The 13288-nt window shown below is 44.1% G+C and overlaps 1 protein-coding gene across 1 annotated transcript in view; it reads left to right on the top strand.

The window, feature by feature from the left end:
• Positions 1–13288, top strand: part of ABHD12 (abhydrolase domain containing 12, lysophospholipase) — a 30724-nt gene that overhangs the window by 9837 nt on the left and 7599 nt on the right. Inside the window, exons 2-5 of the mRNA XM_066177612.1 lie at positions 7484–7608; positions 9274–9379; positions 11559–11678; positions 13224–13254. Of these exons, the coding sequence (XP_066033709.1) occupies positions 7484–7608; positions 9274–9379; positions 11559–11678; positions 13224–13254 (382 nt within the window). The remainder of the gene's footprint in view (positions 1–7483; positions 7609–9273; positions 9380–11558; positions 11679–13223; positions 13255–13288) is intronic.

Raw genomic sequence — 13288 nt, 5'->3', positions numbered from 1 at the left:
GAGTGTACTTGCCACCGCTGCTGTATCTCAGTGCCAAGCTCGACGAAAATCTGATGTGGGTGACTTCAGATTTGATTAGTGTCAGCAGCATTGCTGGGGAGCTCTGGAGAAAGTATGTTCTTAGAATTTAAACAAGGGTTCGTACCAGAAAGGGTTTGGCACAAGCTAAGCGGGTGTTGCAGAAGATGCATTCAGGAAAAGTCAACAGCCTTAAAACCCTAATCCCCAGGCCTGCTCCTCTGTCCCAAAAGTCAGTTGTTCAATTGCCCAGGGTTTAATTATTCGTTGTTTGCTACATACTTAAAATCACAGTGGCATCTGCCCCTTCCTTTTTAAAATGTAGCTCTCAGGTTAATCTTTTCACACAGGGTTCACACTAATGCTAATACCAGGGTACCCAAGCATTGAGAAAGAACATAGTTGCTGCTTAGGCCGTGCTGTCAGCATACATTTTAAATAAATTGGTGCTGTACTGCCAGATGTTCGGCCCGTTCTTGTCTCCTGGTCTTTGAAACACGTAGATTTCATGCAGCTGGAATGTTAAGTTATCAAGACTGATGTTCCAAGCTCCTGTCCTTCAGAGGATGTGCCAATGCACATTGATTTAATCAGACACGCTGTGTTATTGCTGCCTTTGGGGTAGTCAGCTTAGGCAGTGGTTGTGAAGAGGAGAGCCCAAACCATGGCGTTGGGAAGGCATGGGGTGCTGATGGGGGAAGTGTTAGATGTTCCATGTCGCTGTCCATGCTTGCGAGAGCCTTTTCCTCCCTTGCTTCATTAGTTCTTCATTAGTTTTTGCAAGCGTGTTCCATGGACAAGGACCCATACATTACCTGCAAACTGCTCTGTTATTTCTGCTCGTTAATGCTGTACACTGGCTTGCCTTTCCCTCCCTTCATGGGCTTGTTTGTTTTTGTCCTGCAGCGCTCTGAGTCCTGGCATAACCTTTGCTGGCATTTCAGTGCTATTGACCCACTGATCAGCAGTGCTTTCCTCCTACCCTGGATGCTGATGCCACATTTCCCCTGCTTGATGCATCAGGATCTTGATTCTTTCAGGTCCTACCCATGATCTTTCCTTCTTCTCCAAGCTGAAATGTGGTTCTGAGCGTCTCAAGAGCTGGAGCTTGATGGCCCCTCCTGAAAAACTCGATTAACTGAGGTGCTCTGCTTTGCTTTGCAGTTACATCTCTTGGAGGGAGACAGTTAAATTCTTGACTGGCTGGATGGTCAGGATGACTTCTTGCTGTTTACTGTTTTAAGTTAATGCTTAATCACTTGATATTAATCAGAAGGAGGCAGAGAAGTAGTCTGTGAGAGTCTGGGCTGTAAGAGGGGAAGGAGGCGGTGAAGTGGGGGAATTTGGGAGCTTGAAGTTTGGGACCTCACCTGCATTCAGGTAGCTGGAACAACACTGAAGCTCTTACCCCAGCTAAAAGGAGATGCTTTGTAGGAATAGAGAGTTTGCAATAAAGGGAGGGAAAGGAATGTGTCTAAGGCAGTGGTTGTACAATCTCTGCAGGCTGATGCCATGACCAAAAGGAGGGCCTGGAGGCTCCTTCTTTGGAACCTTCTTAGGTGTTTCTGCCATAGCTATTAAACCATCTCCACAGACTTACTTATTTGAAAAGCTAATTTTATGTGTATTTGCTTATATCTGGTACAGTGCAGGTACAGGGTTGGGGCTTTTTTACAATGGACTTCTTCGCTTTCCATCACTGATGGTGGTGTGTCTGTTTAACACAATATTCTGAGAAACCTGGAGGTAGAACTTGCATATTTGAAAAGATTCTCAAAAAGCTCAGCTTGCTTTTCTTTTGTCTTTTTGGGTTTTTTTTAAATGAAAATCCATAGGCTTTAAATTTTTTGCCTTTCCCCTCACTTTATTAAGCCCATTATTCCTACTAATTTGTCTTTAAATTTAAAGAGAAATAGCACAACATCCCAAATCTTTGCTTCTGTGTGCAGTCAGACTGTGGAGTGCTGTAGCTTTTCCTGGGCTGTGTCTCTGCTGATGGAGGCTTGAATACCTTGCTTCATCCTAGTTTTTTAGGGCAAATATTTAAGGTTTGCTTAGTGTCTTATCCCCCTCTCTCCCCACTTTTGCATTGATGCAAATAGGAGCATTTAGTGGCTTTAGCCAGATTTTGGGATTTGGGTGGCTTTTTCTGTCTCTGCCTAGTGGGCAAATTATTCAGCTTTCTGTGTATTCTGGTAGCCTTCTTTTTTTTTTTCCTGTGAAAAATCACCGTTGAGTGGGACTGCAGCTAGCCTGATTTGTTGCAGGACCCTGGCAAACTTGAGCCAACTCAGCTCAGCTCCGGGTGACCAGAGGGAGTTCATGGAGCGTGGGCTGTCACAGTTTGCCAAGTGCTCGTGGGAGGAATGCAGCAGACAGCTGTGTGAGGTGGTGTGTCTTTTCCACGGTGAGGGGAAGGGACTGGGTGACTTCTTGGGATCCTCTGCAGCCTCTTTGCTGTTTATGTACCTGTGACAGGACTAAAACAGTCCCTGATTTCAAATGCCTATTTTAAGTCAAGTGATGAACACTTTGGATGCTACAGTGATGAGAGTGGTAGGATCAGGTGTAAATTTCCCTCTTGCATCTTCTGTCCCTTTGATGGCATAGAACAGTAGTGTACCTTGTATTAATTGACTGATATGTCCACACAACAGATCCAACAACTCTTAATGCTTGGCTTTACATGCAGATGGATTTGTACTTGAATTACAGAAGCTGTCAAAGAACAAATAAGGTACCCAGACTTACCCACCTCGTCCCAAAGCTGAAAGATCAGTTTGTCTTTGAAACATCAGAAAGCAAACTGTGTCTGTCACAGACATGGCACGTGTCAGTAACAATTTATTCCACTGCTGGATGCCTGAAAAATCTCTGAGTCCTTTATCCTTATAAAAAATGTTCTGCATGGCTCCGTGCAACAGAGTACCTTCATTATTTTGAATAAGTGATACTTGTGTTTTAGCCCCAGCTGTCCACTCAGCACCACGCAGCTACTTGGAATAATCACATTTTAAGACTAGTAGTTGCTTTCCTAAGTAATCCAGTGATTATTTAGGAAAAGAAGCACCATAACTTTGAACGTCCCTCCTTTCCTTCTCCTTTCCCCAGCTGTGTATGCTGACCCGTGATGCCATATGGGCTGGAATATCCCTTTGGTCAGCTGGGGTCAGCTGTTCCAGCTGTGTCCCCTCCCATCTCCTTGTGCAGCCCCAGCCTCCTTTCTGGCGGGGTAGTGCTAGATTGCAGTTTAGTTTTGGAAAGGGAGACTAGAATATCTCTTCAGAAAGAGCAAAGGTTCAAGATTTTAAGGAACTTTTTGTAAGAGGTGGCAAGGGAATCTAGTAGAGCTAATTCTCTTTTTATTTTCCAGATCTTTCCAAGAGCAGAAGTTTTCAGGAACTGTTTGAAAATGAAATTCTCTGAGAATGCAGTTTTTGTACATGATATTTTTAGGTTTTTTATGCAGCAAGCTGGGTGTAGGGTGGAAAGAGCAATGCCTTTACAATTGTGTCTTGTTTCCAGGATTGGGGTTTGACTTTTTTTTTTTTTAAGATGTTTGCTTAATCCCTAGAATAGAAAGATGCATTTGGAGGATTTGATTTTTTTTTCTGTTGTTTTGCAGTGAACTCATCCTGTTGAAGGGATCTTAGTGCCTCATCCTCTGCTGTCTGTTTTGGGGCATTTTGTTTCACTCCTGCCCCAGGCAGATCACAGAGGGCACGTGGGCTGTGGGTGCATTTGTCCATAGATCCTTTTGGGACTGCAAGCACAGCCTGTGTGTGTTTCTGATAAATGTTGTCCCTGCTCCGCTGCAGCTCTGACGGGATCAGCTTTAGTCTCTTCTTTCACCCTTGGCCTGCCCTTTCACCCTGAGAGCACATCTGAGCAGGAGATGCTGGTGGAAGCACTCCTGGTGTAGGAATGATTCAGATGATCTGCAGGAGAAATTATTTTAATCTGCGTGTGGATGCAAGAGCATGCCACAGGATTGTGGCGATGGGACATTGTTCAGGAAACATCCCGAGTTTGCTGGAGAGGAGGGGGCAGCACTCAGGAGAAGCTCTCATGAGAGGAGCCCCAGCTTCTCCTTGGCAGCCAGATACTCACACTGTGCCCAAATGCAAAATGGGCTCATTCTGGGTGAATGTGCGACCTTCCTCCAGGTGGAAGTTGCCAGGAAGACCTTCTGCTTCTGATGTCACACTTCCAGGAAAGACTTCCTTCTGTCAGACTTAAGTGTGTCCGGAGAGGGAATGTACTTGTCCACGTGCACTTCAGGAAAGTGCATGAAGCGAAAACTGCTTCATGTTTTGCCTGTGCTTGGACCGAACCCAGATGTTGGGCAAAAGCCTTCGGTAAATGCAGGGGGGGAAATGTGATGTGGGGGATCTTGTTTTATTTTGGGCTGACTTGGGGTTGGGTGTTCTGTCTTGTGTGAGATGTTGTGCTGTTTGGGGGTTTTAGACATTGCTTTTATTGTTCTAGGAAATACATTTCTGATATTCTTAAATATCTTCAGTTTGCAACTGCTTATTTTCTACGTCACTTGTATTTTCCAACTAAGACCTGCTGAGTTTTCTGGTGAAAAGGTGGTGAAAATGTTGCTTTCACCTGGGCACACCAAAATTTCCTTTTGCAGGGAGATATATTTCCTGAAATAGCTTTTCTACCAAGCAAGAGGAGTTTAATTTCGCGAAATTGCTCGCTGAAGATTTACCTGATAATTTTGTGATGTCTGTACTTCAGCGTGTGTTCTTGGATTTATCGGGAGAAAAGCTGTCTGGTGCACGGAAGCTTTGCCCTGGTTGCATTGTAAGTAGACATCTCCCTGGAGATGGGGTGTAAATGTCATGTTGCTGATTAGCATCTGACATGGGCCATGGGAGCAAAGAAAGGGATGCCTCGGTTCAGTCTCCAAAAAGGAGAAACTGGAATCATTCCTGGGCTCTGACGGCGTTTCTTGAACAATGTCATCCTCAGTGATTTCTGTTCCTGCTTCCGGCTTGTGGCTGGGCCACGAGCAGTCCTTTGCCACCCACATCTCTGAGGAGCCCCTGTTTCGATGCGCTCTGGTTGTGCCTGGAGGAGTTAAGACCTGGCTCTGTTGTCTTCCTCAGCCAGTGGGGGTTTTGTTCTGCAGAAGTGAAATCCTGGCATATGCAAAACCCCCCTGGGAGAATTCTCTTTGGCTGCAGCAGGATCTAGCCCCGGGCAGGAAAGCTTGCTGGAAATCCCCATCCTGCCTGGCTGCTCACCTGTGCTCTGGTTCTTCCTGGGAAGGTGGTGAGGACAGAGTGCCTTGGTTTAGGACAATTGAAGGCATGGACACTCCAAAATTAATTACCTCTTAGCTTTAACCTCTCCCTTTTTGCCAACAAGGAGAGATGAAATGGGAGTAGATCTAAGTGAAGAAATAGCTAGACAAAATGTTTCAACAAAATCACACACTTCTCTCATTGAAGAGAGCTAAGTCATATTTCAATTGCTCAGCAGTTAAATGTCTGCTATCCTTTAGTGGTCTTCCTTTGTCTTCTACAAGTCCATTGCAGCTATGAAAATAGGTGGTAGGTGCTGATGTGGGAAGCTGGGTTTGATCTGAGAGCAGGGAGCAATGATCAGCTCAGTGATTAGCCCAAACAGGATGTTGTGTGGGGTTTTTCCCCAAAGTTGTGGGCATAGGTGGCTTGGTCTGAGGCTTTGGTACTCACTAACGTTCTTCTAAAGCCCCTGTTCTGTACAATTTCCTCTGCTAGTCCTTTGCTGTTTCTGCTTTTCTTCCTTTAGGAAACTGGGCTTGAGGTGTGGGAAATGTCACTGGAAGCCTCGATGGAGTTCTTTACCTCTTCATTGTCAAATTTGAAGTATAAAAATCTGCTGAACCTTTCAGCATGGGCTTGTTGCAGCTTCAGCTGGGTGACAGTGTCTTAGTAATGTGTTTTTCCCCCTCTTGGAAAATGACAGTTGCTTTAGCTTGTGAAGAAAAGGGCTTTAATTTTGGTAGTACATGTTTCTGAACTCCAGGATGTGGTTCCAGGGTGAGAGGAGGCAGGCAGTGGTGTGGTCGAGGCAGGTTTTGGATGAAAAGAGAAAAACCTCTTCCCTGTGAGCACCTTAGTAATCATACCAAAACCATAGCTGAACGGGGGACGTTGGAATGTCTTCTTTTTTGCTGTGCTGGAAAACTGTTCTCGAGAGTCTTGCCTTTTGGATCACAAAATCTATTGAGATTTTGAAAATTTCAGTGGATGATTAAACTATTTCCATCCCAGTTCCTTGTGTACGCTTCTTTTTCTTGTACAAATTTGTAAAAAATGGGTCTTTAGGCTCTCTGTTTGACAATTTCATCTAGCTGACAGTGGCTAAACCCTCTTAGCACTAGTCTAGAGCAGGTTTAGTGTGCCAGCTCCAAGAATTGCCAAATGGGAGATTAATAATTTCATGCCTTTTGGAAAAATAGTTCTCTGATTCCAGCTGCCTGCAGTTCCCAATACTGAGAGCTGCTTGCTCACTGGCATGGAACATGAGTCTTGCTCAAGACTGTCTGCTGAAAAGCCACAGAAATTGTGTTGCCTGAAGGCTTCCCATGGATTTTAGTTCTTGATTGCAGGGCTGGTTGAGAAACCTCAGTGCACAGGAAATGTTGGTCCAGTAAACCCTTACAAGTACGCCTGTATGTAAACAAATGTGCATGTATAGACATACATATGAGTGTGTATTTGGTTGTTATTCTGATACAATAAAGGGAATTTTGACAAACATTCCTTAACTAGCTGCTCTGTGTTACTTGCTTTTTTTTTTAATTTTTTTTTTTTTTTTTTTGGGGGGGGGATAGCTTATTCTTCCTAATCAGAATACTCAAGAGAAAATCAAGATAAAGTGTTGGGGCAATTCTTAGGGACTAATGCTGCAGATAATGAAATTAATTACGTTTTGTAACTTAGAAAGGCTTACTTTCCAGGGCATTGAGAGGGATGGACCCTTTTAGCTGGAGAAGGCAGAATGTCTGTTCCAGTCTACATGAGATCACGTGTAACTTTATCGGTCTCATTGCACATAGTTCCTCAAAATATGTGAAAATCTAATCGAACAAAATCTGATCGTGAGCCAAATGGGAATTAGGGTCGGGCTGCTTTTTGATGAACATGTGATATGCATTTTAGACATTCTGAAATCTGTTAAGTTAGCAGGAAAGAAAAGCTCTTGTTACAGAGTCTTTTAAAATGTTATCAGTAGGGAGTTTCTCTTCCCTTTTTCTAGGCTGTATGTCATCAGCTGGTATTTTGGTTACTTCTGCTTCCCTCAGACAGCAGAAGCTACACAAACTGTTTGAAATTAGCTTTTGTTTAAAGTGTATATGACCAGATTTTCAAAACCACCAAGCATGCAGATTGTTGTGAAAATTGCTCCATAAAAATTCTGCCGTACTCAGCTCTGTCTCTCTGTCTTTTTTCCTTTCATGCAGGAGATACGGATTATGGTTTCGGTTGAGGAAGTTAATACTCTGGTTGCTGGGAATGTACATAGCCATCCCGTTTCTAGTAAAACTTTGCCCTGCTATTCAGGCAAAGCTGGTCTTCCTAAACTTTGGTAAGTGACTCAGTGGGGCGGGTGGCTGAGGGGACAGGGAGGGGTGTTCTTGTCTGTCACTTGTTTGCCTTCACTTTCACCCTGCATGTGAACAGCTTGTGAAGGACTGACCTTTGACAGGTTGTAAAACTTCCCAAGATTGTGGTTTGGAAGGCATTCTCCGTGGCCCTGGTGGTGGCTGTAGCATGTCTTTATTTACAGAGTGACCAAACTGAAGCAAACTTTTAGCCAAAAGAGTTTTCCTTCAGGAAAACTGTGCAATATATCAGATGTTTTTTTCTGAAGGGTTCCACAGAGTTGCATGAATAGACAGCAAGCAAGTGAAATTAAATCCAGCAATCTAAATTTGCATTTAATCCTACCTGTATTTTGTAATGGAGTTTTGAAAAACATCTTCCTCTGACTGTGGAAGCTAGAAGGACCAGCTGTGGATACATTGTTTTTTATATAACTTGTCTAATTTGGATTGCATGCTTTGCATGTTTTCACACCTTGGATGGTGGTTGCTGTGTAGTGTGCACATGTGCAGGGCAGCTCTTGTGCTTTGGTTGTGAGAACTGACAGAACTGACAGCTACGTAACCTGAACAGTGCAGGTTTCAGTGATTCTGCTTTTGCAGAGCTTTCTTAGGTCTCACTGATGTTCCTGCCCCTGCTCATTCACAGGTGGCAAAAATAATTGTCCAGTAGTGTGACCTTGTTGCTGTATTTGCCAGGTTTCCTCAGTGTGGTCTACAAGGTGTTTAGAGTCAGGACAGAGGTTGCTAGGGAAATTGTCCAGGAACCTGCCCTGGAGGTGGGTAGTCATGTGCAGCATGGAGAATGGGAGAAAGTGGGCCAGCTTTTGAAGGAGTATTCTGCTCCAGTGGTTTTGGAAGTTCACCCCTGAACAAATACGAGACCTTGGTAAAGTGGCAGAATATTTGGAAGAAAATCACCATGGCAGTTCCAACGAGGGGGAAGTTGCTGCAGTGTGTTGGGTCCTGGCTGCTAATTATTGGACGCTGCTCATTACTGGAGAGCACCTCAGGGGGAGGGGAAGGACAGCAGAGCAGCAGGCACTGTGGCCACTCAAACTGCAGCTGAACCTGTGCCAGGAGCAGTTGGTCCTGAACAAGAAATCCAGGATGAAATCAGTGTAGTGAGAGATGAAGTGGAAGCAGGACCCTCACAACCAGAGGGAGAGGCAAGGCCAGAGATAATCACCTGATCCCTACCCCCAGGCGAGCTGAGGTGAGTCCACTCGATCTCAAGGAAACAGACTTCATGTTCTGCTGCAGTGGAGCTCCATTTTATGGGAAGAGACTGTATCCAAATCAGCTAATCACCACGCCACTGATGCAGCAGAGATTTAGAAAGCAGAATGCACAGAAATGGTTAAATGTTTGTCAAAGGAGGATTTGTCTGTCTCCCCCACCTTCTCTTAATTTTAGCCTGTTCCCTGCTTTTTTGGTGGTTGCCTGCGTCTTCTTGCCTTGCTCTCTTTGCTGTTCATATTTTAAATCACAGCTGTAGCAAATTCTTCCTCCTACACAAAAGGGTCTTCCCAGCACAGTGGACCAGTTTGTACAGCCCTCCAGTGCCTTGGTTAAGCAATTTTATAAGAAAATAAAGGTAAAAAAACAAAAATAAAATGTTTCTTTTTTTTGTTTGCTTTTTGTTTCAGTGAGGGTCCCATATTTCATTGACTTGAAAAGACCGCAGGATCAAGGTTTAAACCACACCTGTAATTATTACTTGCAGCCAGAGGAGGATGTAACCATTGGAGTCTGGTAAGGAATCCAGTTCTGTGCAGTATGTGCCGTGCATCTTTATCCTTCTTCTTTTTGTTCTCGGTGTTGCCTATTCAGTCTTTTTGCTGTGTGTGCTCTCATTTGTGGATGTTTGTATTTTCCTTTGCCAAGTGACCGAGTTCATGTTGGGAAGCATGCAAATCTCTGGGGCTCATCTGAGCTCGGAGCAGTAATGCACAAAACACAGCCAGACAACCTGTGCAGTCAGAGAAACACCAAAATCTGGAATCATAAGTGTTGCAAGTCTGTATCTGTACAAAGATCCTGCCTCCAGATCAGGGCAGACCCATGGAGTTAGACGTTTTGTCATTCAACTCTGATTCATATTTTGTTTTGCAAAATACGTGTGGGGGAAGATAGGAAAACAGATCAAAGTGTTCAGAGTAGGAGGAAGAAAATTCGGTTCATAAAACATATGTAAGATTTGGAGAGTGGGTGAGAACGGAACACACAGTTTACTCTCCTCACAAAACAAGTGACAGTGTCACAGCTCATTTGTCATTTCTTTCTCACAAAGATGATTTTTCTGGTCCCAGGCAGGGACAATTCATTTTAGCTCGTCGTTCCCCTGGATCGTGTCAGGTATGGAGGGAAGGGGGTGTTCCCTTAATACCGACAGTGATGTTCAGTCTGTGCAGTGCAGGATTTGGAGTTCTCAGCTCTGTGTGTAACTTAATGTGTCCTTTAATGCAGTAGAGATTTTCTCTTCACAGGGTACCTAACCTTTAAATGGTTAATGGGATAGAGATATAGTGGTTAAATGGGATAGAGATATAATTATCCTTAGGACAATTTCTTTAAGTAAATTTTAGTGAAAGATATGTTTAGAAACTTGAAAACTTCAGTCTTTCCAGGACAGGCTGATATATAGTGGTTTGATTCTTCACTTGGACAAATAAAATTCTACCTGTTAAGCTGTTAAATAAGTTTTTATTGCAGACTTGAGATCTGTATTTTGTTTCCCTTGCAAGTGTACTGTGTATCTTTGCTAAAACAGAACTTCCAACTTGTGGTGGCAATTCAGAGGCTGTCATTTGTCATGATATTTATGGAAGACTTTCACAAAAGTTTGGAACCTGGCTTTTAAAAGCCAGTGCAAGGTCTCGTGTTTGGTACATGTGTGAAGCAAAGTCCTTAGCCTGCTTTGTTCCTAAGTTGGCAAAAGTCTTGGGGCAGAACAGTTGAACTTTTGGGTCTCACAGTTTACTGAGGCTTTTTACCTCTTCAAGACCTTGATGTCTGCTGGCTGCATACAAGCAGGTAGATTTTTTACATTGCTTTCCCCCTGTTAGTGTGTCCTCTCAGCTTTACATCTGGGGAGGATCAGTGTGGTGGGTGCAAACCTGTCTGCCTTCAGGTAAAAAGACATGTGAGTACTTAAGTTACTTCAGCCCCCTTCTCAACAGCTGAGACGGTTATGGGCACGTACCTGCCTTGTGTTTGTATTCTAATTATCCAGTTTAGTTGCCTCCCTCCTGTTCCGTCTGTCATTCCCCTTTCTGTTCCACCAGTGTTGAATTCTTCCTTGCAGGCCACCTAGGTACAGTATCTACAGAAGAACTGCTGTGAGTTAAAAATCCCTGCCTCTTCTAGATTGTAACTTTTTCAGCTAAAATATTACACCTTCGAGAACCTTGTGCCTGGAAACAAAACACATGATCTCCTCCTCAGAGCCTGGGCTGCTCCTTTTGCTCAGACTGGCTGTGGAGTCACATATGCCTCTTAATCACTGAACATTCTTTCCGAGCCCAACTGCCTTTGATTATTCTGAACATCTGCTGACCTACCAGTGAATCTTGTTTATGGTATACAAGTATGTTAATTGAGGTAATTAAGTGCCATAAAAGCTGAGGAACTGCGATTCTTTCTCCAGAGCAGCAGGAAGTTCAGTAATTGTGCCTTTGAAGTTTGATGCCTTGCACAGACAGCCCTAAGTTTTGAAGGCAATGGTGGTGGGAGGTGAAGATGTAGAAATAAGTGTAGCCACTGCCTTTTTTACTTGACCATTTGTCAGGTAATCAGGACAGTTTTGTGGGGAGTGTGCGTGAGGTGTGTAATCCTGAGTGAAGGAGTTGGACAGAAAATCTCAGCACTCAAGTGGCAGACACTTCAGTGCAGAGGAGCAGCAGGAGAGTGTAAATTCTCCTTCTGTCCACAGGCACACGGTCCCTGCAGCCTTGTGGAAGAACGCCCGAGGGAAGGACCAGCTGTGGTTTGAGGAGGCTTTGGGCTCCAGCCACCCTGTAATCCTTTACCTGCACGGCAATGCAGGAACAAGGTGAGGCACTAAACACTCACGGCTTTGTTTCAGGATGTGTTCTCCTGGCTTCTCACAGCTTCAGCACGTCAAGAAAGACTGATAAAACTCCTTAGGGCTGTAGTGATGGGAGAAGGGATAATGGTTTCAAACAGAAGATGTTCAGATCAGGTCAGATACAGGGCAGAAATGATTTACAACGAGGGTGGTGGTCAAACACTGGAACAGGTTGCCCAGAGAGGAGGCAGATGCCCCATCCCTGGGAACATTCAAGGTCAGGCTGGATGGGGGTCTGAGCAAACGGATCTAGTTGAAGATGTTCCCCTGCTCATTGCAGAGGATTTGGACTGGATGGCCTTTGAAGGACCCTTCCAACCCAAACCGTTCTATGATTAAAACCAAAATAAAATCGAAAATTAGTTTGGTGCGTCTCCTTTTAAGAGGTGGTACATATGTTTTATGGAACGATCCCTCTGCGTTTATTGACTGTGGGAATAGATTTATTGCAGTTATCAGAGGTGTCTGATATTATAGTTTACCTTGTATCCTCTGCTAGAAGCCAGGAGGCTGTGACCCTTCCTAACCCAGGTGGTGAGAAGTTCTTTTCAGTACAGTAGTCTCTGAACTGAGACATGGGGTGGTATTAGTGCCTCTGTGTATGTGACTCACAGGCATTGAATAAACCTTCCAGTTCCTTTTGTGGGTTTATTTTGGTAGTTAACACATTCTGAGGAGAGGAAGGAAAATCAGAAGGAAAGAGGATGGTCGTGTGCTGATCTTGTTTCATTATTGCATCTGTCCAGGACACTTGTCTGGACCAGAAGCACTTCTAAAATTTGTAATTTTAGAGTTGACTGTTTATTGGCTGAAGTAGTAGGCTAGTTCTCTGTGCTTTGTTGCTGGATGCTAAAAACCATTAATGCACAATGCAGTGTGAAGATATTTCTCAGGATCATGTTCTTCCTGCCACCTCTCCACATGTTACAGTCTTTTGTTCGTTTACTAGAACAAGGTCTTTTCTCTTAAAAATACTCATTTTACATGTCCTTTCTTTGCCTGTGCTTGGAGCCAAGTGAGAAAATCTAAGGACTGCCTGCCTGGCTTACTGTCATGATTTCTGCTGGGAGCATCTAACCTTTGAGAGTCAGAGCTGCTGGCTGGGGCAGCACTTGTGGCAAGAGATCAGGGTGTGCAGAGCAAAAAGGGACAGCCTGTTCTGGTTGCATTACAGGCCTTGGAAAAGGCAGATAGCAGGGCGGGTTGAAAAGTTCATTTTTACCTGCTGTGAGGCGAGATTTACGTGGAGAAGTTGACTTCAAAATTATGTCCTGCATAGCTCAACAAAGCCTGGCTGTCTCCTTGAAGCCTGTGACAAAGCAGTTATGGTGCTTCTTATGTTTGGCATGTTTCTGTTAGATTGCTTCAGGCAATTGGGAAATATGTTTCTGGAAACTTATATGCTCAAATGTGGTTGGTTTGGGGTTTTTTTGTTTGGTTTTGTTTTGTTTTGTTTTATGTTTTTCTCTTTTTTCCTCTCTTTTTCTTTTCATCAATTGCCCTTGCCAGAGGAGGAGATCACAGGGTGGAGCTTTACAAGGTAAGTGGCTGCCTGTGTTGTCCAAGTATCTGCA

The sequence above is a fragment of the Chamaea fasciata genome, unplaced genomic scaffold (genome assembly GCF_029207755.1).
Source record: "Chamaea fasciata isolate MVZ Bird 193981 ecotype frontalis unplaced genomic scaffold, bChaFas1.0.hap1 SCAF_3, whole genome shotgun sequence".
Lineage (NCBI taxonomy): Eukaryota > Metazoa > Chordata > Aves > Passeriformes > Sylviidae > Chamaea > Chamaea fasciata.
This window is presented reverse-complemented; position numbering and strand designations above follow the sequence as displayed.